Below are 23,105 nucleotides of genomic sequence, written 5' to 3'. Positions count from 1 at the left end.
GTGATGTTGACTCTGCAGTGGCGTCGCCGTAACAGGAAGAACCACACTTCCAATTGCAGGCAAATACAGTGCTATACTGCCAATATAAGGGAGAGGGTCTGGTTTTCGCTCTCCCGAGATATTATGATCTAGCTTGGTATATTCAGTGGCCTTCCATCCATCGCGAGCAGGGCTCCATTGCATGAATCCCACTCGGGCTCAGAAAGATTCCACTGTTAGCTGCCTTTCAGTTTTAGCTTTACTTGCTTTGAGTCTCTTTGGTATACTATAATGTTCTGTTGCTACGAAATCCACGACCAGTCAGTATATAAAACCCTTACACTGAGGCGAATAATTCCAAACGCACGTAGTTTTCGTCCGACGACCCTCAACATATTATAAAAATACCGTGGTGTAACTCCATGGATTACAGATATGCTGGATAAATTAAAAATGTCCGAATGGTGCTGTACATGCAGTGCTTTGTCAGTGGGAATCGGGGAATAAGTGCTGCTGCTAGTGATGTCACGTCACTCTGAAACCCGGCGAGCGTCAGAATAATCATTCATTCCATCTTCGTAACGCCCGGGAAAAGTCTACCTATACTTACAATCCGTGTCTTTTTCTTTCGTGTAAACAAATAATTCGAAAGGATCTCTAAACGGCACCCCTGTCCAGAGCGCTCAATTAATTATTTGCTTCACTCATCTCAAACCCTGAAGTCCCCTATGCGACCTACTCCTCCATCGCCAATTCAAGGATTAACAAAATCCCATTCGCAACCTTAATCAGAACCTCAATTCACATTGACTCAAACTGCGTCACCTATCAAAACCATGAACCGGCGCCGCTCCAAATCCTCCTCGCCGTCGCCTTCCTCCACACCCCTTCGCTCAACGACCACTTCCCGCCCAAACCCTCGCTGGATCGATGCCCTAAATCTCGACCTCATCCTCCGCGTCCTGCACAGAACGATCTTCCACCCTTTCATAGCCTGGCTCATCCCCCTCTGCCTCCGCGCCCAAGCGACCCCATACTCCCACACTTCCTTCATCGTCACAACAGCCTATGCCGCGCTCCTTTCATTCGCGCTGTTGTTGAATATCGTGAACAAGCGAGTTGCTTATGGGTTGCCGAGGGAGGTGTCGTTGGAGGATGAGGTTGTGGTTGTGGCGGGAGGTGCGAGTGGGTTAGGCCTGTTGGTTGCGGAGATATATGGGATGCGGGGGGTGGATGTGGCGGTGTTGGATGTGCGGGATCTTGGAGCGGAGGGTCAAGGGGAAGGGAAAGGGGAGGGCGAAGAGCGAGGAATGGAAGAGTGGGAGGAGGTGCATAGCGTTAGGTATTTCAAGTGTGATGTGGGTAATTTGGCGGAGGTGAAGAGGGTTCGGCAAGTGATTGAAAAAGAGGTATGTTGTTCTCCCATGTCTGCTACGTTGACGTTCAACGGGGGTGTTTTGGGGCTCTTGTTCAATTGTGTGCTACTGAAGGGATTGCGATGTATCCATTTGTTTTAAATATACTGGGATTAATGCTAATTTTAAATTGAAAACTACTAGCTTGGAACCCCGACGATTCTCATAAACTGCATTGCTGCCCCCATCAACGGCATGTCGATAACATCCCTCTCCCCCGCCGACATCTCAAGAACCATCCACGCAAACCTTTTCTCCTGCTTCAATACCCTTCAGCAATTCCTCCCGGGAATGCTGACTTCTCCCACCGGCGGTACAATCGTCACTCTAAGTTCCGTGTGCAGCTACCTTACCCCGGCCGGCCTCTCAGACTACTCAGCCACGAAGGCAGCCATTGGCGCCGTGCACAAAACCGTTGAGGCCGAGCTGCGCACCTCAGGCGACAATGAGCGGGTAAAAATGCTTCTAGTCGAGACGGGCCAGATGGCCACGCCACTCTTTGACGACGTGCAGACTCCGAATAATTTCTTTGCGCCTGTCTTGGAACCTGTGCAGGTTGCACGAGACATTGTCGCGGCAGTTGATAGTGGGAACGGTGGGGTTATTAGGCTACCGGCTTATGCGACGCTGGTTAGTTGGTATGCGATATTACCTGTAGCCATTCAACGGCTGGCGAGGTATATGAGTGGGATTGATAGGGCAGTTGACAGGAAGGCTGTCACTTCGTCCATGTCAATTCCGTTGGCGAAGGAGGAGGAGGGGAGGGAGGTGGAAGGATAGAAAGTGGCGATAGGGATGTGAAATAGGTTCTGCATGGGTGTGCTAGCATGCCCCCCCGAGGAAAGGAGCTTCATGCGTACATGCATATGTAGGGTTCGCGGGATAAAGTAACGATAATAATGTCAGTCCGCTCCTGGTGAGCAGGTTTTAATTTCAGCCGATAGACTTTCAATCGTTTCCATAGATGGAGAACAATCGACTCGTTTCAGTTCTTTCTATCCGTAACCCTGCCCTGCCACATCGTGCTAGTGGCCATCGCTCTTTTAAATAATTAATCTTCGTGTCCACAGAGTCATTTCGTTGAACGTAACCTGGTTATTGGCGCGCCGAGGAAAAAAAATAAACAAGAAAGAAAGAAACTAACGAACCAAACACCAAACGCCCAAGTCCCTTGCGCCAGTGCGAGAACCCCGTACGGTTTACTGCTCCTTAGCCAAAATCATCTTTTCTCTTTCACTACGCCTCGGCATTGTGCCTTTCTTCTTAGTATGCTTGCGTAGATTTTCTTCTCTTCTCTTAATAGCAGCAATCTCCTCGGCCTTGATCTCCCCGGCCTTTTTAATAGCCTTGGGTAGGTGGCGGTGACGCTTAATGCGGCGAATCTCTGGCATATGCGCATACCGCTGCTTAAGTGCCTCATCATACGCGAGTTTTTGTCTCTCCCGCGCACTCTTAATGCCGCTTCGCGAAGATGCCTCGGCGCGCCAGAGACGAACGTTGCCGTCGTCTGAGCCAGAAAGAATGTATTTGTTATCTGGTGTGAATTTTGCGGAGAATACCCTATTATGATACGTCAGTGTTGATAAGATAAGCTTCATGTGGTTGATGAATAGCCCACCTTTGCATTCGTTTGGTGTGATAAATATCCCTCGAGTGGCCCTTGCTCCGATCCCACAATCGCACAGTGCGGTCATATGAGGCACTAACTAAGCCTTCTCCCGTCGGACTAAACTCAACATCCATGACAGCTGCAACATGGTCTTTCAGCACGTTCAACGCGCGGTCCATCTTCCTCATATCGAATATATATATGTTATGGTCCTCATTGGCAACGGCAAAGTTAAAAGCTTCCATCGGGTTCCAGGATATCGCATTTGACGCAAGTTTGAGAATCATTTTCGTAACCGGAGATGAGGTGCGGAGATCATACAGTATGATCGATCGGTCAGTGGCCGTGGAGCCGAGAATGGACGTTTCCGTCCGGTTAAAGGCGAGGGCGGTGATTGTGTCAGTGTTCGTGGGCCAGTGGAGGGTTTGAGAGGGTGTGGAGGATGGACGGGATAAATCGTATATGGAAATTACGGACGAGGATGCGGCAAATGAGGGGTGGGTTTCGTGGTGAGAAACACCGGTGAATGCAGATTGCCCAAAATACGTTGCGAGCGGAGGGGTCTCAGATGCAGAACCGTAGGGATCGAATAGTTTGATTGTTTTGTCGGCTGCGCATGAGAGTAGTTTACTATCTGACGTCCAACACATGCCCTTGACGATGTTCTCGTGTGCCGGAGCATGCCATATCTCATCCCGCGTCGCCAGATCCCAGACCTTGACAACTCCATCACCACTTCCGCTGGCGAAACGTTCAAGCGACACTGGGTCTTTCGCTAAGCAATATACACCATCCACATGTCCATTGCCTAATTGTGCCACAAAGGGCGCGGCGAACATGCGTTCAAGCTTTGTGGCATTGAGGGCCCTTGTATACTCCCGAGCTCTCTCGAAGGGATGCTGTGCGGGATCGAGATTTCGAGGGAGCTTAGAGGTATTTGAGCCTGGCTCCTGCAACGCCGCAGCGGATCTAGAAAGTGCTTTTATTTTCTGACACAGAATTAGTATATATTATATATGAATAAACAATATCCATTCCTTTTCTTTTCTTTTTGCTTACCATAATGTGCTACGGGCCAGGTATTTGCTTGCGTTGATCCGCCATCAAATAAAACTGATTCCTGAAATCTTTTTAGAGCTCTCCGGTACAACGTCGGGCCGACGACACTGCGGGGCTGACATAATCCGAACTTGCCCGTCCTAAAGCAGCGCCATATAACGCCCGATGCGTACACCAGCTATCGACCCTGAGCTTCACCTCGCATCAACATCGCAACCTGGAAACTCCGCAGTACCCAGTAACATCCCCAGACCCTTTGCAGCTTCAGCCCTCTCTCTGCTTAGCGGCAATATACCCCCCTATTTAACCTTCGTCTCTCTACAATCCACGGCATATTTTCATCCAATATGGCTGCCGGTCCTGATGACGCAGGCCTTTTGATAGAAGCCAAGAGCCTCGTCAAGACAGATCCGACCAGAGCAGAATCGCTCTACCAGAATATCCTGTCGAAGGGCGTGGGATCCACCGAAGCTTCTTTGCGCGATTATGAAGCTGCGCTCGTGGGGTTGGGGGAACTGTATTGCGACCAGAACAAACCAACAGAACTTGCAGAGCTGCTTAAAACGAGCCGATCAGCGTTCTCATCCTTTGCCAAAGCGAAGTCAGCGAAACTAGGTACGTAGCTTACAGAGGTATGGGGGGAAGAGGAAGCTATATTATGCGTGAATTATTCCGTTGACGTATATTTTCTAGTCCGGCAACTCCTCGATTTCTTCGCTGCTATTCCCAACACCCTTGACATTCAGATCCTTGTCATCAAGTCATGTATAGAGTGGGCAGTATCAGAACGGCGGTCATTCCTCCGTCAGAACCTAGAGACACGGCTTGTGACAATATATATGCAAAAGCAATCCTACTACGATGCCCTCACCTTAATCAATTCCCTCCTCCGCGAACTCAAACGTCTTGACGATAAACTCGTGCTCGTGGAAGTGCAGCTGTTAGAGTCCCGCGTCTACCACGCTCTAGGCAACCAGCCAAAGGCCCGCGCGGCATTGACCTCAGCCAGGACATCAGCAGCGTCTGTCTACACACCGCCACTCCTACAGGCAGGTCTAGACATGCAAAGCGGTATGCTCCACGCGGAAGACAAAGACTTCACCACCGCCTTCTCCTACTTCATCGAGGCGCTGGAAGGCTACCATTCGCAAGACGAAGCCAGCAAAGCCACCTCAGCCCTTCAATATATGCTGCTATGCAAAATCATGCTCAACGCCGTCCACGACGTCAATTCGCTACTCGCCTCCAAGCAGGCGCTCCGATACGCTGGGACAAACCTTGAAGCCATGAAGGCCGTCGCGCGCGCACACTCCAACCGCTCGCTGGAAGAGTATGAGAAGGCGCTAAATGACTATCGATATGAACTCGGCAGCGACGTGTTTATCCGCAACCACCTCCGCCGCCTGTATGATGCGATGTTGGAGCAGAATCTGATCAAAGTCATCGAGCCCTTTAGCCGGGTTGAAATTGATCATATTGCAAAGATGGTTGGGCTGGATACGCAGCAGGTGGAGAGGAAGTTGTCGCAGATGATCCTGGATAAGGTGATTATCGGCGTGCTGGACCAAGGGGCGGGCTGTTTGATTGTCTTTGACGAGGCGGAGAGGGATCAGGGGTATGATGCTGCGCTGGAGACATTGGAGAAACTCGGGAATGTCGTGGATGTTTTGTACACTAATCAGGCATCGATGCTTGAGTAGAGAGGGTCTCGTCGTTTCATTAAACTATTTTAGATAAATGATATGGATTTTATTTTCTTCCTTCTATCCTTCGCCCCCTTTAAATTCGATGCTACCCGCTGGTAAGGATACAGAAACAAACAGTGCAGGAGAGAACAAAAGCGGCGGACTGGGCAAGAACAGGGCCAAAAAAAAAAAAAAAAAAAAAAAAAAAAAAAAAAAAAAGAGCCCGAAAGAGGAAAACAATAGGGAGGTAACACTAATCTGTGGAAGAAAAAGCAAAGAGGGCAGAGCGGAGCTCTCGATATTGCCATTGTCAAAACTATCTCTCGAAGCATCCCAAAAGGCTGGTGGAAGTACCATAGAAAATAATTGCGGGAAATCCATTGCAAACGAAAATAGAATCCTAACCAACACAAGGGCGATGGATAGGTTACAGTCTTCCCAAGCGGAGACAGGGCGTGTAAAACCTCGAGATGAAAACAAAAAGATAACGCCCGTGACAAGAAGGGGATAAATAAATGAGTAGATCGGACAAGATATTCTTCGCAGGAAAAAAAAGCATATGTGCACGCGTATAGGGAAACATTATACTGGCTGAAATTTAAAGAATAAATCATTTGGTATATATCATTTCATTAACTTTGGGGGGATGGGTGGTTTTGGGGGGGGGGACTCTCCATGCTCTTTCCTCTCTGAGAGAAAACAATATAAGATAAAACATGCTCACGAGTACCAGTATCTGGGGTCGACCTAATCGTTCAAACTAAACATAAATGGTAGAGGAAAAGGCATAAAAAAGAAAGAACAAAAGAAAAAATAGAAACATCCTCCACAATCCCTGCGGGACTACGGTTCATAGACTTCAGCATCGAGAGTGGTGGAAATGAAAACGGAACAAAAAGTTATAAATGGGAAATGTTCCACGAGGACCTAAATAGAGATATAGATGGAGAGATCTATTTTGTTCTCTTTCCGCTGCGGTAGCGGCAGCAGCTGAAGTTCAATTCTTGATTTAATTAATCATGAGCGAGGTGGGTAATCCTCAGACCGGCCTGATACACTTTTACCAGAACCGTAATGCTACAGGTAAGACAAAACAGGAAACAGAAGTTGTAAGTAGTTAGCAGGTGTAAAATAGGTTGGGAAGGGACTGGGACAGCAAATGCCGCTACTCAAACGGAAAGTATGTTTTATCAACGTACCTTACGTCTCAATGCCTCCAATCTCTTCTTCTTGGTATGGGCATTGATATATGTACCAATGATGAAGCCGATGACATTGAAGAAGGGGACCCAGGTATGTTCTGGGAGGAATTTCTGGGCAAACGCCAGGGACAGCGGGGAGGTAACCCAGCTGACCTTCATGACGGGCATGAAACCCGACTTCACGGTGGCCTTTACTTGGTGGAATGTTCGCGCACCGGCGATGATCGCCATAGAGGCGAGGTAGACGGAGTTTTGGATTGGAGAGATCTGTTTACATCACGCACGGGAGTTAGGCGACGGATGTCAAGGGGTGGATGGTTTTGACTCGGGAGAAAGAATGTTTCTTTTTAACGTACGATCAGGTTGCTGACGAGAATCTGCAGGATCTTAGCTTTCAAGCTGGTGCGGCCGGCGAACAGCCTTTGGAGGATGCTGATAAGGATATGGCCCAGTGGGGCGCTGATGAGCGAGCCGTACAATGCCATTTTTGGTATTCTGGAGTTTAGATAGTGGCCATGCTTGCTCCGGTCATGCGCGATCCACGAGGCCAGGAATTCTTGAAGCGCAAATAGAGTACCGGAGGTAAGCATTTTGGTGCGCAGCGGATTGGATTGAAGCTGCTTCAGGTATGCCTAGAAGTGGGTAGCAGCGAAAATGTGCGCCGCATCAGGGTCAGTACCAACGTATTGAGGCTGTAATGGATGCAACCTGTTGAAGACTCGGGACATACCGCCAGGTATCCAGTCGTCGACTTCCCTCCTGTCAACCTGTCTCCAACTCTGTGCAAGTCATCCTTGACTTTATCCTTCACCTTCTCCTTCGCATGAGAGATCACATTGTCAAATTTGACAGACATATTTGCGGTGACAGTACGTCTTCGTTCAGGAGAGGAGAGATACTAGATTGGCCTAGAACTGAGGGTATGGACAACCTCAAACGACTTGAAGAAGCAGACTGGATCAAAAGGGAGCCGGAGAATACGGATTAACACAACGTGAGATTGAGAAGAACTCTGCGAAGACTGTAAAGAATGACGGGCAACTTGCAGGCTTGCTTGCAGCTGGAATCGTGGGGAAAGCGACGCAGAGGAGGCTGGAAGATCTGGCGCCGGCTTGTTGTTTATGATTGGCGATTGCCCGTGCCGAGGTTGCATCAACAACGTCCTTAGTCAGCCCCGGCTCCTTCAACTCTGGGAACTTCTACGGAGTAGTTACTTCGACGACCTCGGGATTCTATAAGGTGGTCTTCCAGTATACAGATTTATGTTATTGTCCACTGTCGATTTGCTACCACATCCCCACCTCCTGGGCAGACTGAACTTCTAGATGATAATTGGAATGCAATCAAGGGCGCTTTCATTGAGGTTGACCAATCATTTGCTATGCCTCACTCCAAGTTCTTAAACGTGATATAAACCTTTCGAGAATTCCAAAGTTTTGTTTTCCATGCACTATAATAATTTACTTTGCCGGAACCAATGACCTACTACTAAAGAGCAATAGGCGCGTATTTAGATCATATTATCGGCTGTTATTGTTCAGGTATGAGGTCCAGTACGCTGTCTATGGCTGTGCGCAACACCACCTAGCACAATATACAGCAGCTTCACAGTTATTGTCGAAAACAAGCAGCATGGGCAACTTCAGTGGAATCTAATGACAACTACTTGGATAATATCGAGGCGCACAGTGCCATTGAGGAACATCTCACACTTTTGCATTATCTCCAAGTCCATGTCTATTACTGGTACTCATCCAGGCAAAGATCAGCCAGCCCTTCACTACATTTCATCGGTGGACGCGGAGCCACTTCGTCGCTATCAACCAGGCGGTTACCACCCGGTCATATTGGGAGAATGTCTGAAAGCCGGAAGGTATAAGGTGCTGCATAAATTTGGATGGGGAGGCTTCTCGACTGTTTGGGCAGCTAGAGATCAAAGGTTGTCCCAATTTGATTGAGTTGCAGAGTACCGGCTAACGCAGGAAGCGTATTTGTAGAGACGAAACCTATGTTGCCATCAAGATTTCTGTGGCTGAGAGGGATCATGATGCAGAGACAAGAGAGCTCCAAATTATGAAGCAGTTGTCAACACTGCACCCATGTCTGAAATATGTGATGCGAATGCTGGATGACTTTAGCCTAAAAGGCCCGAATGGGTCCCATCAATGCTTGGTTTATGAGCCTCTGGGGCCTAATATCCCAGACACAATCACTGCGCACTTCCCCAGCGGGAGGCTTCCTGGAAAGGTTGCCAAGGTTATTGCAAAGCAATGTCTGATTGGGTTGGATGGTTTGCATCAACAGAATATTGGACATGGAGGTAGGTCCGTCTAATGAAGAATATGAGGGACAATTCTCACCTGACATAGATCTGCATACCCGCAATCTTGCCTTCACGATACCTGACACGACGAATTTACCCGAAGAGAAGTTCGTAGAGATGTTAGGAGAACCAGAGGTTGGTCGTGTGGAAAGGCGCGATGGGAAAGAACTAGAACCTGGTGTGCCCGAGTATATCGTCAGGCCTAGCCTACATCTGACGCGTCTGTGGAATTCAACTCCTATAGTCAAGATAGTTGACTTTGGAGAATCATTTTTACCTACTACGGTTCCTCAGACACTTCATACCCCTTTATCCGTTCGGGCACCTGAAGTTATATTTCAGGATTGTATTGATTATCGGGTTGACTTGTGGAGCATGGGCTGCATGGTGGGTAGAGGCACTCCTCCAAGACTATGTAAATTATACGCAACAGGTGAACTGACAGGTAGTAACCGGGCGGGGTATGGCAGCTCTTTGAACTTTTCACAGGCCAACCGCCCTTCGATACCTTCATGACAACGCCCACGATTCTTGTGGGCCAAATGCGAGAGATGGCAAGTGACGATCTACCTGAATGGTGGCGGGGAATCTGGGATATGATGAAAACGCGAAACGGTATGGCCGTAGAAGACGCCGGGTCCAACTTGCAGGACTGGTTGGAAGAAGTATACTTTGATGACACAAAGAGTGCCGACCTTACAAGAGAGGATATAGCGAAGCTGGGAGAGATTATTGGAAGATTGTTGTATTTTGAGCCGTCGGCAAGAGCATCTGCAAGAGAAGTTCTAAATGACCCTTGGTTTAATGAGGAGTTAGCATACAACAAAGAGTCATTTACGTCGTGAGGGTGCAGGGGAATAGTGTAGTCATAGCAAGTAGTGGAATGTCCCGGCAAGATGGGGATGACGTTGTGGTGTATGTAACCTTGTATATCTTCTTATAGAAGTCTTCCACCTGGGCATAATCTGCAATCAAGCTAGCTCTCTTCCACCTGCTATTCTATTGAGCTGATGGAGCAAGCTAAGTTTCGGGAGAATATCGCTGTTCAGCCAGGCCATCTGGAAACCTAGTACCCTCCTCACAGACTATCCCTGGCTGAAACCCGTATAATAAATCAAAGAATTAATACTTCCCACTACAACCACAGTTTCAAATCAGAGTATTTTGTTTGTCTCAAGATTCTATCCCTGTTCTCTAGCACCGACTGTAGTATGGAGACATCTATATTTCTTCAATATTGTATACCACCATACATACCTGCCTCAATAATTAATCATACTTGTGCCATTTCAATAGGAATCTGCCCCTCAGGCTCCGCTCAATGGCTTTGAACAGGTTACTGTTGATCTGTATATACCCGGAAGCAGGTAACAAAGAAAACAGTTTGATAGGCTTTCAACAGAGCTTCGATTGCATTTGCTATTCTTAACCATGCATGAACCTAGGGCTAGTTAAATGCAATGCAAAAGATCTCGGCACTTTGCCAATAAAACAGCGCCCTCTCTTTGAGTATGATACGTACCGTACATATTTGGCTATTTCTGTTCTTTTCTTTTCTTTTTGCTCTCCGTGGGATGCTGTGGATGTAAAAGCACCCTTTCTCCGTCTCTAGTCAAAATCGATACTCCGTAGGACTTATCTGCTGTTCGTTTCCTAGGGCATGGTTGTGGTTGCGCGTGTGTGCGACAAAAACAGGAGACAAAAGAAGAAGAAGAAGAAGAAGAAGAAGAAGAAGAGACCTTCCTGCTGTTGTTGAGCCTCACCCGACAACAGAGAGAGAGAAAAACATCTGCCCTGAGATAATATTTTCCTGCTTCAGCAACACCACGCGAATGCATCCGCCACCGTACATGCACGCGTTGTCCATGGGTACAAGTGTTCCCTAGAAACACTCCTTTTCTCCGTTCGTTTACGTCGCTCGTTTCCACCCTGCAACTTCTGAACATTCTCTCGCAAAAGAAAAAGAGAGAGAGAGGGGGGGGGGGAAACTCCGGCGAAGTCCCCAAAACGGGTTGGGCGCAAAATAGATACAGAGTCTATGGTCTCTGGGCAACACGTTCATTCAACAAAATAACCTTCCCATCACCCCTTCGTCTGTGGTAACATTTGAATTTGTCAAATGCCCGGGCTGGATACATTCTCTCTCTCGACCAGATTCGGGATCAGTTAGTTGTTCGTTGTAGTAACACAACAAATAATAAGAAAAGAAGATATGGGTTCCCAAGGTCCTGCAACAAAACCCTCCTCCCACAGCAGGACAACAACAACAACATCCACAACCCTGCACAGTCGTCGAACGCATTGCACCCACTCCAGCTTTACACGTGAATTTAGCAGCTATGACCGCTTTGCAACATGCCAGATGTGCAAGAGAGGACCAGATCTGGGCTGGGTATATGCCTGTACAGAGGATGAGGATAGACTGGATGCAAGAGATGGATACTCGCCCCAAGAAAACCACCAACCGAGTGCTACTGCTATCTCCACCAGCCTCAAGGCAGGAGACGTGGTGCAGTTGAACAACTGGATCGATAACGCTATCAAGAACGGACACTACACGCCTGAACAGGTGGAATTGATCAGGAGCCAGCGAGCAGCCGTCCTAGAGACTCTCAACACGGATAATCGCGTGATGCGCGATCCTATCAACCCCGAAACCCGATCATGTTCATCTACCGAAGACCCAGAACACTCCGAGTCCGCGCCAGCAAATTCCTACGTGAAAGTACCCTTTAGCATCTTGCTTCCAGCTTGTCACAGTGCCCTTGGCCATATCACGATCCCCGCGTGTCGTCTGCGCGTTTGCCCAGGTTGCATGCCGACAGCTACGGAGCGGAGCTGGCAGTGTCTCGATCGGATCTGCAGGGATGACTACATGACGAACGATAGACTGTTGGAGATTCTTGCGGCTATTGCTATCAGAATAGATGCCGCCAGTATGGCCAGGGAGTCCCGCAAGGTACCAACGCCAGACGGCTCATCAAGCTTTGATATTTCAGACGAGCAGGTCGGAGGGGACGGGTGTCCGGCAGACGCTAGCAACGCAATGTGTGACGCTGGTGCGGTTGAAAACAGTGATAATGATACCCGCGGCGCAGATGTGGAAAAAGATGAAATCACACCACCAGATGTTGTTGATAGTAACTTCATCAACAAAACACCCAGGCAGAAAAAAAGTTTAAGAGAGCTGTTGCGTTTGCATAGGAATCATGCAAAAAGGGCGACGGGAGGCAGGATGAAAAATAATCACCGCCACGAACCCCCTCATCACCACCATGGGCAGCAGGAGCTATGTATCTCTTCTATGGATAGCCCCTCCGATACTAGTGGGGATGATTGGGGACGACGTACGGGAATGGAACTCCAGAAACAGCACCGCAGGGCTTCGGAGAATACACGACCACAACCCCAGCAGGCCAGAACCGCGCGGCCTGAGTTTCTTCGAAGAGCCAAGTATGACTCGTCTGTACGACACCATGTAAATGGTGGGATTGCTGATAACACTGGTGCAGATATGAGCGAGCTTGGGTTTGTTCCTATCATTGACAGGCTGACGGATCCGGCAGATAGGGAGGAGGATATGATTATTGCACGTGTTTAAGCAAGGCTTACATCATGGGATGGCGCAGGGGTATATTTGAATTACAACCTTTTTTTTTTTTTTTTCCCTTTTCTCTTGATATCAACATGGAGTTAACAGGGGCATCGGGAATGTGACTCCGGGGTGGACCGTCGGCAATCTTTATGTGTGGTTTTTTTCCGTCAGCTTTTTAACCATGTATGACTTTGCAAGTTGTGGTAATAATATAGTTAGTACGAATCATCTCTCTTAATTAAATCCCACCCTCCAGCCAAAATTTGAATGTTAGTAGAGTAGCTAGCTCATTTAATGAGCCATGTAATAAAAATATATTATATATTTGCAGGGATTATGAATGAATCACGTGATATTCTACCTCGGCACAGAACGGCTGGGTTGATCACTATGTCCTCCGATAATTTAATCCTTGTGTGGGATAGCCTCGTCCGCCGGAGAAGTTCGAGTCGCTGCGGCTACGCTTCACCTGCTCATCATACTACATATCTACTAGTGAAAGACCTCGAGAGAGAAGATGGGGGAGTTATCAAAAACAACTACTACACAGCCCGAGGACGCCAAGGCGCCTCCCGCAGCGGCACAGGCTTCTCCCGCTCCTCCACCGGAAGCAGAATCGCAGCCCAACGATAACCCCAGTAGCGCCCGGAGCAGCCCGCTGCCGAAATCGAAATGCCATTGCGCAGGTACCAAGAGTGCCCTTGCCAGGTCGGATGTGATGATCAGGCGATTGGACCAGTACGTTTTTCCACATTGCTGAATTTTTACATAGTAGTTCCTTTCCTGCGGAGAGAGCCAGGGGAAAAAAAGTACAGTACTAGAGGGAACACACCCAAACTTACTACCCTTGAAAACCAAATGGGTAACAGGTTCATCTCCACCGCATACGGCCAGGAACGCCTCCTCGCCATGGTCCAATATAACTCGCAAATCATCCACTACTTCCTCCTCTCTCCGCCCCTCCGCTCCACCTTCGCGCGGCTACGCTCCATCTTACTCCCAGCAAACCCCGGCGCCGGCGTCGCAAAGCCACCACCACCACCACCACCACAACAACAAACACCACCCCTCCTCGCCCTCTCCGCCCTAATGTCCGAAACCCGCACAACTCTCCGCCTCCTGGGCCTCCTCTCACTCTGGTCATGGGGGTCTGCAACCCTTAGAAACCCCCCCGCCGACCCGCTCCTCCGCACAGTCGCTTACGCACAGGTAGCTGTCAACGTGGCGTATCAGGTGCTGGAGAACGTGGCGCATCTGGCCGGGAAAGGGGTGGTGAGTCGGCGAGCGGTGGAGCGGTGGGGGTCCTTGGGGAGGTGGTGGGTTTGGAGTACGCGGGCGTGGTTGGGGCATGTGCTGTTGGAATTTGTCAGGGTGTGGAGGGAGTACGTATTGGCGCGGGATAGGAGGAAGGGGTTCGTCGGTGAGGATGGGAAAAAGATCGGGGAAGCGGAGAGGGAAAGGGAAATGGAGGTGAGGGGGTGGAAAAAGAGTATTGTGAATAGCCTGGCTTGGTTGCCGTTGTGTGTTCATTGGAGCTTTGAGGATGGAGTGGGGGTTCCGGAAAAGATGGTTGGGGTGCTGAGTATGAATGCGTGTGCTTGGGGGGTGTATGATATGTGGAATGCGACTGCCGGGGTGATTTGAGTTGATGTTGAAGTGGTGTTGAAAGACTGGTCAAGGCGACTTTTATTCTTCTGTTCTGTGTTTTATCTCCATGCTCTTCATTTTTGATAATTGATATCTCAATGGACTCTGTTTTCTTCTACCATCTTCTGGCCAGTTCAATTGGTCCCGTCAACACGCCATTCTTCGGCGTTTTGGGAGGAAGAGAATGCCTTTCGAGCAAGAAATCGTGCGAGGTTTGGCCCTTTTCCCTTTTCTTTCCTTGCTCAGGAACCTTGAAAACGAGTGGCTGTGTCTGCGAGGCAGAAAAAAAAAGTTAAAAGAAAAAGAAAAAGAAAAACGGAAAAAAAAGAAAGAAAAGAAAAAAGAGAAGAAAAAAAAAAAAAAAGAAAAAAAAAAGAAAAAAAAAAAGGGAGAAAGAGAGACCTCCTTTGGTGGAAGATTCCAACGAAACCCATTCCCATCCTTATCTATGATGCGGCCAAGCCTGCAAAGCCAGGCTGCGCAGGAACTTGCCCGAATAATGAACGAAAGCGAGAAAGGCTAGGAAATTTTCTCAAAGGGTTTCTAACTCTTTTAGCTGTTCTTGTCATGGTGTCAGCGGAGTTTCCAGCCGCGTCAACGGGTTCCAAGCCAAGTGCCAAATGACCAAGCTCCTTGGAGCCAAACGGGTGGACCAGTCTGGGCCGCAAAACATTGCAAAAAGTGTGCTTTCTGTATAATTCCACTCCTGGGCTTAAGAGTCCAGCCTCCATGGAATCAGTCCTCCAGGGACACCGGCGAAACTATGTTCCTTCCCTTGACCCTGCGGTGCGTTGGGCTCGCCATCGACTTTCTGTCGGCGCCGAGGGCGGTTCCTTTCGGCGAGCCCCGCGGCCCGTGACGTGGAACAACCAGATACCGGAAGTGGTATAGTAAAGGAAGAGGATGATGATGTTGTGATCCGCTGTAGTTTCGTATCTTTTTTGTTTTGAAAAGACGTACTGCATAGTATAGTAGTCCCGAGTAGATGAGAGAAATTTCATACGTGGATGTTGGGGGATGGGCCCCAGACTGTCCGCATTTAGGCGCGCGCGGCTCAGCCAGCGGTTGCTGTGTCCCGTAGCGCGGCTGACAGTAGTTAGTTACGCGCCTCGAGCTGAGTTCTCCCACACCTTGAAGTGCACCACGCCAGGCTTGTCCGGGTTGGTGAGAAGAAGCTCTGCGAGCATCAGACCAAGGGCCACACACAAAGAGGGGCTCTTACTATCTGCAGCTGTTATGCTATATACTATGGGTTCGTCTACTCAGGTCAAAGACTCCCGAGTGGGGCCCATATAGAAGGGAAATGAAAAAAATAATATTTTATGTTGCGGCTGGCTCTCCATGGCAGAACCCAGAATTCTGGTACACTTGAACCTTCCCTTAACCCGTTTGCTGGCTGCGGCGGATTTTGTTACCTGGAGCGTTTTGAAAACAATTTTCTTATTTCTTTCTCTTTTTCGCCTCCCAACTTCACTTTTCTCTCGAAGTTAGCACCTCACCTGGCTCTGAATCACCTTTCCCCCCCCGGCCACACAACTCAGTTAGATACGTATATAGGGCAAAGGGACCGGCCCTTGATACCTACACGCGATTTTTTCAGCCTTTTTCTTTTTTCCTCCTTATTCTTATTCTTTTCTTTTTTTTCTTTTTCCTTCTCTTTTCTTTTCTTTTCTTTCCCTTTTCTCTCTCTGTTTGTGTACCCCCCCCCCCCCATTGAAAAAAAAGTTATGCCTATTGCACCATATCTTTCGTAACAAGAAATCATATCGAATGAGAAGGCGGAAGAAGAAAACCATGTTCAAGCGGATTATCTTCACGACAGTCACACCTCTCCCTCCCCATATCCCGCGAAATATCGTCATCGAAACCCTACACGCCCACAATGAGATGATAGAGCTGAACCCCCTTGTGATCAGACATGGACGCTGCAAAGCACCCCCTAACGCCCCTCCCGACGAGTTCCATTGCACCTGGTATCAATTGACCGACAAAATCCACTACCTACCCGGCGGCATAATAAGAGGCAACGTCACCTACAAAGCTTGCTTCCACGACCTACCACGCGGCCTGCAAACACACATCTATGCGCCCACGGGCCTAGATATACGGAATCGATGGGCTGTTTGTGGCAACATGCCAGGGGAACCGCGCGAGCCTGTGGAATTGGGTCTAACAAACGTTCCGCGTGAAGGGCTATTTCTCAGAGAAGACGTCGATATGCGCTGCAATATCTTCGCAGCTAGCTTCGTCAAGAAGACGCTGAAGGAAGCACATGCGGTGCTGGTTGAACGGCTGATCATGAAAGCAGACCTGCTAAAGGGGAACTCCGATACGTTGTACTCGCCTCTCCCTTCGCCACAACAACAACATTCGCTCTATCTAAACCAAATTTGTTCGTCCGCCGATGGCTCACACACGTCTGCCCCGTGCCTGTCGTTATGTCCCAGCCCCGTATGTCCACAGCCATCCATGAGTGTGGCCGGCGCAACTACTCCTACAGCCGCCTACCCCAGCCCCGCCTTCCCCCCTGTCCGCCCGGCAACAGCTATCGACACCAGTCCGTCACTGGGATACTTTGGCGGCGGACCCGTTCATTATCCTACCTCCCCACTACTTACGTACTATCCACATAGCCCCGTCTCACCGATTCAAGTGGGGTGCCACCCGTTTGACCAGGGGTTGGCTTCAACGCAACCCGTAGAGCTAGACTCGGCGGAGTTGCAGCCCGCGAGAGCAAAAGCATACGCTGCTGCTACTGCTGCTGCTGCTACTGCTGCTAGACGGGCGGCTGACAGCAATTTCATCATGGTAACGCCACCATCGCCTCCGCCTCATATACATGAATTGGAGTGACAGGGCGTTACAAATGTATCGTCTGCTTTCATTTAAAAAACTGCAGTTGGCTGTCCTAATTTATTTTCAATGGTATGTCGGTTCAAGGTAAATAATAGAGTTGTCTTTTTAGGTAGGAACAGTAGGTCACTGGTCTTTCGATTCCTTAACTTTTTATTTTTAATTCTTTTCAATTGTTATTTTTTTTTTTTTTTTTTCTGGACCGAAACGGATGATTTTCCATTTCCTGTCTGGCATCTCCGTGTAATAATAACATTTAGAGGCGACGCAAATGCATCTTCTCAGGAGTGTTAGGAGTTTTTATGATTTGGTATTGGCTTAACTTAATACTTAATTCTTTAGATTTGTTTTGTACACAGGGAATTTCACTAAACCGTCACTCAACCTACCCATTTTCTATTCAGATGCTATCCGCTTTTCTCATTCCCAGTATGAAACTGATACATATTCATACTTTCACTGTGCACAGGTAGGCATTCATTTCATTCTTCCTCCATGTCCCAGGGATCCATATTTCTCTTCCTCCTGCACATTTACCAAAAAGAACTCCTCAACCTCCCTTTTCCCATCACCCTAACACCAAGCGAGAGCTCCAGCCTGCAAGCCAGAGCAGACGATGAATATCTAGAAGTTGTTGCTCCTCACCAAGATAGATATCGTCAACATCATGCTGCTTCTCATTTACAACAGCCATCCATCGGAAATTCAATTGAATGAAGAACGGACTCGGCGAAGAGCGGGCCCCTCGCGCGGGACTCACATGCGGAGCATAACAAGATACCGCCGCGACTAACTATCCGTACGAGAGCTTGGTTTTTTTTTTTTTTTTTTTTTTTTTTTTTTTTTTTTTTTTTTTTCTGTTTCCATTTCTCTTGTCGAAAAAGAGGTTCCCTATTTTTGATATAGGGAATGTGATAATATTTACATTGAATTTGAATGTTCAATGCTAAAAGTTCCTAGAGATTTTAAGATAGGAATGCATACCCACCACACCCTGCCAAAAGGTTCAATGGCGGCACCACCGACCACCCTATCTATATAAAATAAACGAATCACTCCACCTCCCATTCTCACAAATCCCCAAAACACCTCCGAAACCCTGTCATCCATTTCTCCCACATAGACTCCTCCGCTTGACACCTACCCACACCGACTCCCATACCCACGCGCATACCACCAACCCCAGCCCCAACCCCAGTCGCATTCCCCCATCCCCTCCCCTCCCCCTCAATGCCGCCTTCAATCTCAATCTCATCCCCATCCACCTCCTCCACCTCGTCCCGCTCCCACTCACTATCCACTTCTTCTTCTTCTTCTTCTTCTTCTTCTTCTCCTTCTCCATCAGAAACGATAAGTACCTCTCCTCCTCCCTCCTCGCCCTCATCGTACTCATACAAGTAGTCAAAGCCAAAGTCAAGCTCAGCGTCATCATATCCATACTCATCTCCTCTCTCCTCTTGCCCAACCCCATCCCCAACCGCGGCCCCATTCTCTGCATCCCACACCTCAAATGCCCTACTTACTTGCTTATACAGCGCAGACGCGGTGAAGGCTGCAACGTCCCATGTCTCGCAACGGTATTGCTGCATCGCCTTAGTCAGAAGCCAATTTAAAAGGCGTAGTAGCAGTAGCGGTAGCGGTAGCGGTAGCGGTAGCGGGAGTTATTGTTGTGGTTGCAGGTACATACGCCCCGGCCTCCTCCGTCGTTCTGATGACCTCGACAAAGGCGCCCGCATCGATAGTCACGCACTTACCAGTCGAGAGACAGATGGTGATGCACACAGGGACCAGCCGTTTAAAGGGCGCCGACTCGAATTGGCGCAGATAGGCGCGTTGGAGGTCTGTTAGGTTGAAGACTGCCAGGCCGGTGACGGTGGTTAGGGTGCCGGTGGGGCTGGGGGTGGGGGTGAGGGTTCCAGCGCAGCAGCGCTGCACGGGTACGATGTACGGCATATCAGGGGCTGCTGCTGCTGTTGAGTTTGAGAGGGGCCGCACACAATAGAGGGTGTGGGCGTGTAGGGTTGCTGCGGCCATGTCTTGGGCTACGTCGAGGGCTGGGTGAGCGGAGATGATGTGCTTTAGCACGTTGGGGATCATGGCGGGTCCGATGAGAAAGATCGGGGGCCCATTTTGAAGGCTACGGGAGAGCTTTTTGGGGGTGAACCTGTTGGCTATGGCCCGTAGGTAGGAGGGTGGGCAGGGGGTGGTATCTGGATGGGATATTGGGCGTGGAAGATGGGCGATAACTTCCTCTATGGTGTAATCATTTTCTTCATCTGGTGATGCCATGGGTTTTCTTGTGGGGAGTTGGCGAAAAGAAAGATGACATCTGGGCAGAGGTAGTTCATGTTCAATCTCCCGTGAAGGATCCTTGAGGATTAATCCGTTATATATATGCTAATAGAAACATGAATAGATAGGGGAAAGTCGTGCGGGTGAAGGAAGCAATTAGAAGAAAAGAAATCGTAGAGAAAACCGACGACGATGATAACACATCCTTCATCGTCGAAGGCTTAGCCCGTTTTCCTCTTCGAGTTTGTCTTTTTCTTCCTTTTCCTTCTAGTTCAACCGAGTCCTTCCAGCTGCAGTTGGTATGAAGCAAACAACAAATGATACATCGTGACAGAATCATGCATTCCATCACAATGATCCGGGATGCGTTCCCCGTGCGAAGGACTGCGCAGAGCAACTCCATACCTTCACCCCTGAGCCGTCATATGCGTTTGCGTTTCTCCGCCATCCTCATAGCTCCGGAAGTAAAGTTTGCAGCGTTAGGGGAAACCCTGACGCAATGCGGTGAATTTATACGAGAGTCATATTGAAACATCGTTCTTGAGGGTATCTATGCCCCGACTCCGTGCCGTAGAAGACAGATATAAAATTGGAGAAACATATCAAATCATTAGCTCTCTCATCAGCAGATATCCCCTGGAGAGAGCGGATTCGGGAACATGATTTAGAAGTTATGACTATATCATAAAAACAATTTCAAATCAAGAACTATGTTGTCGATCTTGGATATATAACCGTGAATCTTAGTCCACAGGTTGTTTGCAAGTTGGTGTTAAAAGTTATAACCGTGCCATCTACACTCACTTTCACTTACCTCCCATTCGAAATCATTTCAAGATTCATTTGATCATTATAAATCTGACTATTTTTAAGTCTTTTCAGTGCAGCTTGACTGTCTGAAAATATTCATATCTCTTTTACATCAGCTCTTTTATAAGATTTCATCTCAATCAATTTGAAAGCTTTCATTATTGCAGATAATTCAGCATCAAAAACCTCAGATTCACTGTCTAAATTTCATGAATCTGGAGTAAACTTGATATTATGATATTACAGTATAAACAATTTATCACTATAACAAAAAATTGAAAAAAAATTGAAAATGAAAAGAGGTATCTTGTATGTGATTCTCATATAAAAGCCTATTAGAAGGTACGTATGTACTTGAATTCCCACTTCATTCTGTTGATTGAAAAGGTTTCATATAATCTCAGTTTCCATTTTATCCAGTCAGAGTCTCATTTGCCAAATGAGATCATAGCATGTCTTCAATTTCTCTTCTTTTTTATTTTTATTTTTTTATTGCTTTAAATTACTTTTAAAACAAGTTTCTAGAAATAGGAATATATGCCAAGAAATGTATAAAACTTAAGAACCACTTTCTCATTTTACTCAGTCATCGACTCATCGTCATATTCTGAGCTTTTGACTTCTTGGCGGGATTCACGCCAAGAAATGTATGAGACCAAATTCATGGTCCCGCTGGCCAGTCTAAGAAAATTTATAATTTTCGTAAAGTAATGAATATTATTAGACTTACTTTAGAATATGATCATTCAAGTTGAATTGCTGAAGATATTCATACTTTTCAATAAGTACCTTGGTATGGTGAACTCTTACAAAAGATACCTTTTTCTTCATGGTGATATTTTCTTTACACTAGTTACCCTACCACCGCGCACCACAGTTGGGCTCAAACGCCACAGCAGAGCGCGCCAGGTTGTCACAGAAATCTCAAATATAAACTCTTCACAGAGTATCTGGTTCTGTTAATGGATATTAGCACCTGGGCATACTGCCAGCGTAATATTTAAGCAAGGAATCCAGCTAGCTTGCCCCACTACTACAACTTTCCATGAGATAATACCATGTCCATTGACCTGGCGGCGTACATCACCTTACACACCCCTCAACTTACTTCAGAGTGTGTTCAGTTGCCTGTCTATTATTGATCTAATTACACCGTTGAAGTCTAAAATACATTATAAATGTAAGTGGAGAAAAAAAAAAAGGGGGGGGGGGATATAAGGATGACAAGACTGAACACAACGCCTTTTTCATGTAGGAAGCTTGAATACAGCTCTTTTATAAGAGCTTGCTTGCCTACACGGGCAACCGAACACGTCCCTAGGATGATAGTATATAGTTATACGCAGCGTATTATCATTTAATACTGCCACGGGCCCCGGGCCCCCGAGCGGCCGTGCCAAGGAAACCTCCACGGATCGGTTCGATCGGTTATCCTCGCAATCCCTATGACATCACACTCCACTCCACGGCATCGGCCGGGAGGGGGGATCCCTCTTTCATTATTTGCAGACAATATCAATGATCCGCAAGACATCACCACGGCGCCGCTGTGGGCATTGTGGGACCCCCGATTGAATAGGATTGGCATCCCGAGTGGGAAGCCACTGAGTGGGGGGGGGGGAAACCTCAGAGGAAGTTCCATATAACCTGCTGGCTGCTGGCCTTGGCATTCTAGGGGCCTACTCTACTCACTCCTTGTAACTACGGAGTAGACAAGGCCTAAAGCACCCGAACGAGCTCCCCTTATATAATCAACCCTCAACGTGCCGACTCCGTGGTCTTATCCGCCACGTACCAAATACTGACAATTTTGAAAGCTTTTAAGTTAATTGAAATGAAAAATAAAGAGATTTAAAATATACTCTGATAGTCAAACTGCTTTCTTTGATAAGAATTGAAAATCGTGATATTTATAATGAGTAGATGATAATTAAACAGATAATCAATCTACTTGAAAAATCAATAAAAAAGCAGAGTAATTCTGTTTATAATATTCATTTATAACTGAGCTTCGGCATAGATAAATATTAGTTAAAAAAGACTTGTCATTATTATTCAATTATAGATATATACAGTTAGAGACTATAACATCTGTCTGAGAACTTTTAATCCTCAGGATTTCTCTTGTAAAATGTGAGACCCAAAACCTCACCATGAGACTGCAGAGCTAGATGTAGCAGAGCAGCGGGCAAAGTTGTGGGAACCACCGGAGTTATATCCTCCTTTATGTTCCCATTATCTTCAATCCTCAATCGTTCCATAACCTCGAAGGGACTCCCAGTCCTTACATAACATAACCATTGAGGCCCTTTTGCACTTCTACAAAGCATTATATCATGCAAAAATAATCTGTTCAAAATAACTACTTCTTTCATTATGAACTTCTTCTTCAAATGCCTGTCACCAGCTCATCACGAAGAAACACTGGATAACCAGACCACTGCAATGGGATCCGGACATCGCGCTTCATGAGAGAGAACCCCCTTTGCCTCCTAGATGGAGAGAGCCCCGCGATATCACCATTGCAAGAGAATCCTTTTTACCTTTTAGATTTGCAAGAGAACCTCTTCTGCCTTCTACAATGGAGAGAGCCCCCATGAATCCAGGGGCTTAAAAGAAAAAAATATCATCAAAAT

General features: G+C 47.6%; 9 protein-coding genes across 12 annotated transcripts; 6 read left to right on the top strand and 3 right to left on the bottom strand.

The window, feature by feature from the left end:
• Window positions 1–244: 244 nt before the first annotated feature.
• Window positions 245–4,096, bottom strand: BDBG_08368 (U3 small nucleolar RNA associated protein). Its single transcript, XM_031723530.1, has 3 exons — window positions 4,063–4,096; window positions 3,013–3,992; window positions 245–2,954 (listed from the first exon to the last, which is right to left on the bottom strand). Exons 1-3 carry the CDS (start codon window positions 4,063–4,065, stop codon window positions 2,594–2,596), a joined length of 1,344 nt encoding a protein of 447 aa, XP_031580711.1. The 5' UTR covers window positions 4,066–4,096; the 3' UTR covers window positions 245–2,593.
• BDBG_08369 (short-chain dehydrogenase/reductase) lies at window positions 508–2,456 on the top strand. Its single transcript, XM_002621292.2, has 2 exons — window positions 508–1,388; window positions 1,539–2,456. Exons 1-2 carry the CDS (start codon window positions 816–818, stop codon window positions 2,172–2,174), a joined length of 1,209 nt encoding a protein of 402 aa, XP_002621338.1. The 5' UTR covers window positions 508–815; the 3' UTR covers window positions 2,175–2,456.
• On the top strand, window positions 4,057–6,479 carry BDBG_08367 (26S proteasome regulatory subunit N6). Its single transcript, XM_002621290.2, has 3 exons — window positions 4,057–4,082; window positions 4,139–4,677; window positions 4,756–6,479. Exons 2-3 carry the CDS (start codon window positions 4,410–4,412, stop codon window positions 5,760–5,762), a joined length of 1,275 nt encoding a protein of 424 aa, XP_002621336.1. The 5' UTR covers window positions 4,057–4,082; window positions 4,139–4,409; the 3' UTR covers window positions 5,763–6,479.
• BDBG_08366 (uncharacterized protein) lies at window positions 5,959–8,173 on the bottom strand. The gene is made up of 4 exons (XM_002621289.2): window positions 7,680–8,173; window positions 7,306–7,581; window positions 6,947–7,216; window positions 5,959–6,824 (listed from the first exon to the last, which is right to left on the bottom strand). Exons 1-4 carry the CDS (start codon window positions 7,803–7,805, stop codon window positions 6,765–6,767), a joined length of 732 nt encoding a protein of 243 aa, XP_002621335.1. The 5' UTR covers window positions 7,806–8,173; the 3' UTR covers window positions 5,959–6,764.
• BDBG_08365 lies at window positions 8,146–10,456 on the top strand. 2 transcript variants are annotated; one of them, XM_031723529.1, is made up of 4 exons: window positions 8,146–8,888; window positions 8,947–9,269; window positions 9,319–9,659; window positions 9,762–10,456. In XM_031723529.1, exons 1-4 carry the CDS (start codon window positions 8,605–8,607, stop codon window positions 9,786–9,788), a joined length of 975 nt encoding a protein of 324 aa, XP_031580709.1. In that variant the 5' UTR covers window positions 8,146–8,604; the 3' UTR covers window positions 9,789–10,456. The 2 variants fall into 2 exon arrangements, with proteins under 2 accessions (XP_031580709.1, XP_031580710.1); XM_031723528.1 differs by having other exon boundaries at window positions 9,319–10,411.
• Window positions 10,457–11,484: 1,028 nt separating this feature from the next.
• Window positions 11,485–12,948, top strand: BDBG_08364 (uncharacterized protein; the record flags this gene model as incomplete). Its single annotated transcript, XM_002621287.2, has 1 exon — window positions 11,485–12,948. The coding sequence occupies one exon, from the start codon at window positions 11,485–11,487 to the stop codon at window positions 12,871–12,873; it is 1,389 nt and encodes a 462-aa protein (XP_002621333.1). The 3' UTR covers window positions 12,874–12,948.
• A 240-nt stretch (window positions 12,949–13,188) lies between these two features.
• On the top strand, window positions 13,189–14,724 carry BDBG_08363 (peroxin 11C). Its single transcript, XM_002621286.2, has 2 exons — window positions 13,189–13,605; window positions 13,737–14,724. Exons 1-2 carry the CDS (start codon window positions 13,385–13,387, stop codon window positions 14,509–14,511), a joined length of 996 nt encoding a protein of 331 aa, XP_002621332.1. The 5' UTR covers window positions 13,189–13,384; the 3' UTR covers window positions 14,512–14,724.
• A 782-nt stretch (window positions 14,725–15,506) lies between these two features.
• BDBG_08361 lies at window positions 15,507–20,722 on the top strand. Of its 3 annotated transcripts, none has more exons than XM_002621284.2 (3): window positions 15,507–17,836; window positions 18,328–19,706; window positions 19,784–20,637. In XM_002621284.2, the coding sequence occupies exon 1, from the start codon at window positions 16,285–16,287 to the stop codon at window positions 17,365–17,367; it is 1,083 nt and encodes a 360-aa protein (XP_002621330.2). In that variant the 5' UTR covers window positions 15,507–16,284; the 3' UTR covers window positions 17,368–17,836; window positions 18,328–19,706; window positions 19,784–20,637. The 3 variants fall into 3 exon arrangements, with proteins under 3 accessions (XP_002621330.2, XP_031580708.1, XP_031580707.1); XM_031723527.1 differs by having other exon boundaries at window positions 15,510–18,166; window positions 19,784–20,636; XM_031723526.1 differs by having other exon boundaries at window positions 15,510–18,166; window positions 18,328–20,722.
• BDBG_08360 (uncharacterized protein) lies at window positions 18,367–20,061 on the bottom strand. Its single transcript, XM_002621283.2, has 2 exons — window positions 19,051–20,061; window positions 18,367–18,950 (listed from the first exon to the last, which is right to left on the bottom strand). The coding sequence occupies exons 1-2, from the start codon at window positions 19,654–19,656 to the stop codon at window positions 18,438–18,440; spliced, it is 1,119 nt and encodes a 372-aa protein (XP_002621329.1). The 5' UTR covers window positions 19,657–20,061; the 3' UTR covers window positions 18,367–18,437.
• Window positions 20,723–23,105: the final 2,383 nt, after the last annotated feature.

This window comes from Blastomyces gilchristii (genome assembly GCF_000003855.2).
Source record: "Blastomyces gilchristii SLH14081 genomic scaffold supercont1.23, whole genome shotgun sequence".
In the NCBI taxonomy this organism is placed as follows: domain Eukaryota; kingdom Fungi; phylum Ascomycota; class Eurotiomycetes; order Onygenales; family Ajellomycetaceae; genus Blastomyces; species Blastomyces gilchristii.
This window is presented reverse-complemented; position numbering and strand designations above follow the sequence as displayed.

Excerpts from the sequence above, each read along its gene's own strand:
- BDBG_08369 (XM_002621292.2), top strand. The coding sequence starts at position 816 with ATGAACCGGCGCCGCTCCAAATCCTCCTCGCCGTCGCCTTCCTCCACA. Across the intron at positions 1,389-1,538 it reads GGCAAGTGATTGAAAAAGAG|CTTGGAACCCCGACGATTCT; the intron begins GTATGTTGTTCT and ends GAAAACTACTAG.
- BDBG_08368 (XM_031723530.1), bottom strand. Across the intron at positions 2,955-3,012 it reads CACACCAAACGAATGCAAAG|GGTATTCTCCGCAAAATTCA; the intron begins GTGGGCTATTCA and ends GTATCATAATAG.
- BDBG_08367 (XM_002621290.2), top strand. The coding sequence starts at position 4,410 with ATGGCTGCCGGTCCTGATGACGCAGGCCTTTTGATAGAAGCCAAGAGC. Across the intron at positions 4,678-4,755 it reads AGCGAAGTCAGCGAAACTAG|TCCGGCAACTCCTCGATTTC; the intron begins GTACGTAGCTTA and ends TATATTTTCTAG.
- BDBG_08366 (XM_002621289.2), bottom strand. The coding sequence starts at position 7,805 with ATGTCTGTCAAATTTGACAATGTGATCTCTCATGCGAAGGAGAAGGTG. Across the intron at positions 7,582-7,679 it reads CGACGACTGGATACCTGGCG|GCATACCTGAAGCAGCTTCA; the intron begins GTATGTCCCGAG and ends ACCCACTTCTAG. Across the intron at positions 7,217-7,305 it reads TTCTCGTCAGCAACCTGATC|ATCTCTCCAATCCAAAACTC; the intron begins GTACGTTAAAAA and ends TGATGTAAACAG.
- BDBG_08365 (XM_031723528.1), top strand. The coding sequence starts at position 8,605 with ATGACAACTACTTGGATAATATCGAGGCGCACAGTGCCATTGAGGAAC. Across the intron at positions 8,889-8,946 it reads TGGGCAGCTAGAGATCAAAG|AGACGAAACCTATGTTGCCA; the intron begins GTTGTCCCAATT and ends GCGTATTTGTAG. Across the intron at positions 9,270-9,318 it reads ACAGAATATTGGACATGGAG|ATCTGCATACCCGCAATCTT; the intron begins GTAGGTCCGTCT and ends CACCTGACATAG.
- BDBG_08363 (XM_002621286.2), top strand. The coding sequence starts at position 13,385 with ATGGGGGAGTTATCAAAAACAACTACTACACAGCCCGAGGACGCCAAG. Across the intron at positions 13,606-13,736 it reads ATGATCAGGCGATTGGACCA|GTTCATCTCCACCGCATACG; the intron begins GTACGTTTTTCC and ends AATGGGTAACAG.
- BDBG_08361 (XM_031723526.1), top strand. The coding sequence starts at position 16,285 with ATGAGAAGGCGGAAGAAGAAAACCATGTTCAAGCGGATTATCTTCACG.
- BDBG_08360 (XM_002621283.2), bottom strand. The coding sequence starts at position 19,656 with ATGGCATCACCAGATGAAGAAAATGATTACACCATAGAGGAAGTTATC. Across the intron at positions 18,951-19,050 it reads CGGAGGAGGCCGGGGCGTAT|CAATACCGTTGCGAGACATG; the intron begins GTACCTGCAACC and ends AAGGCGATGCAG.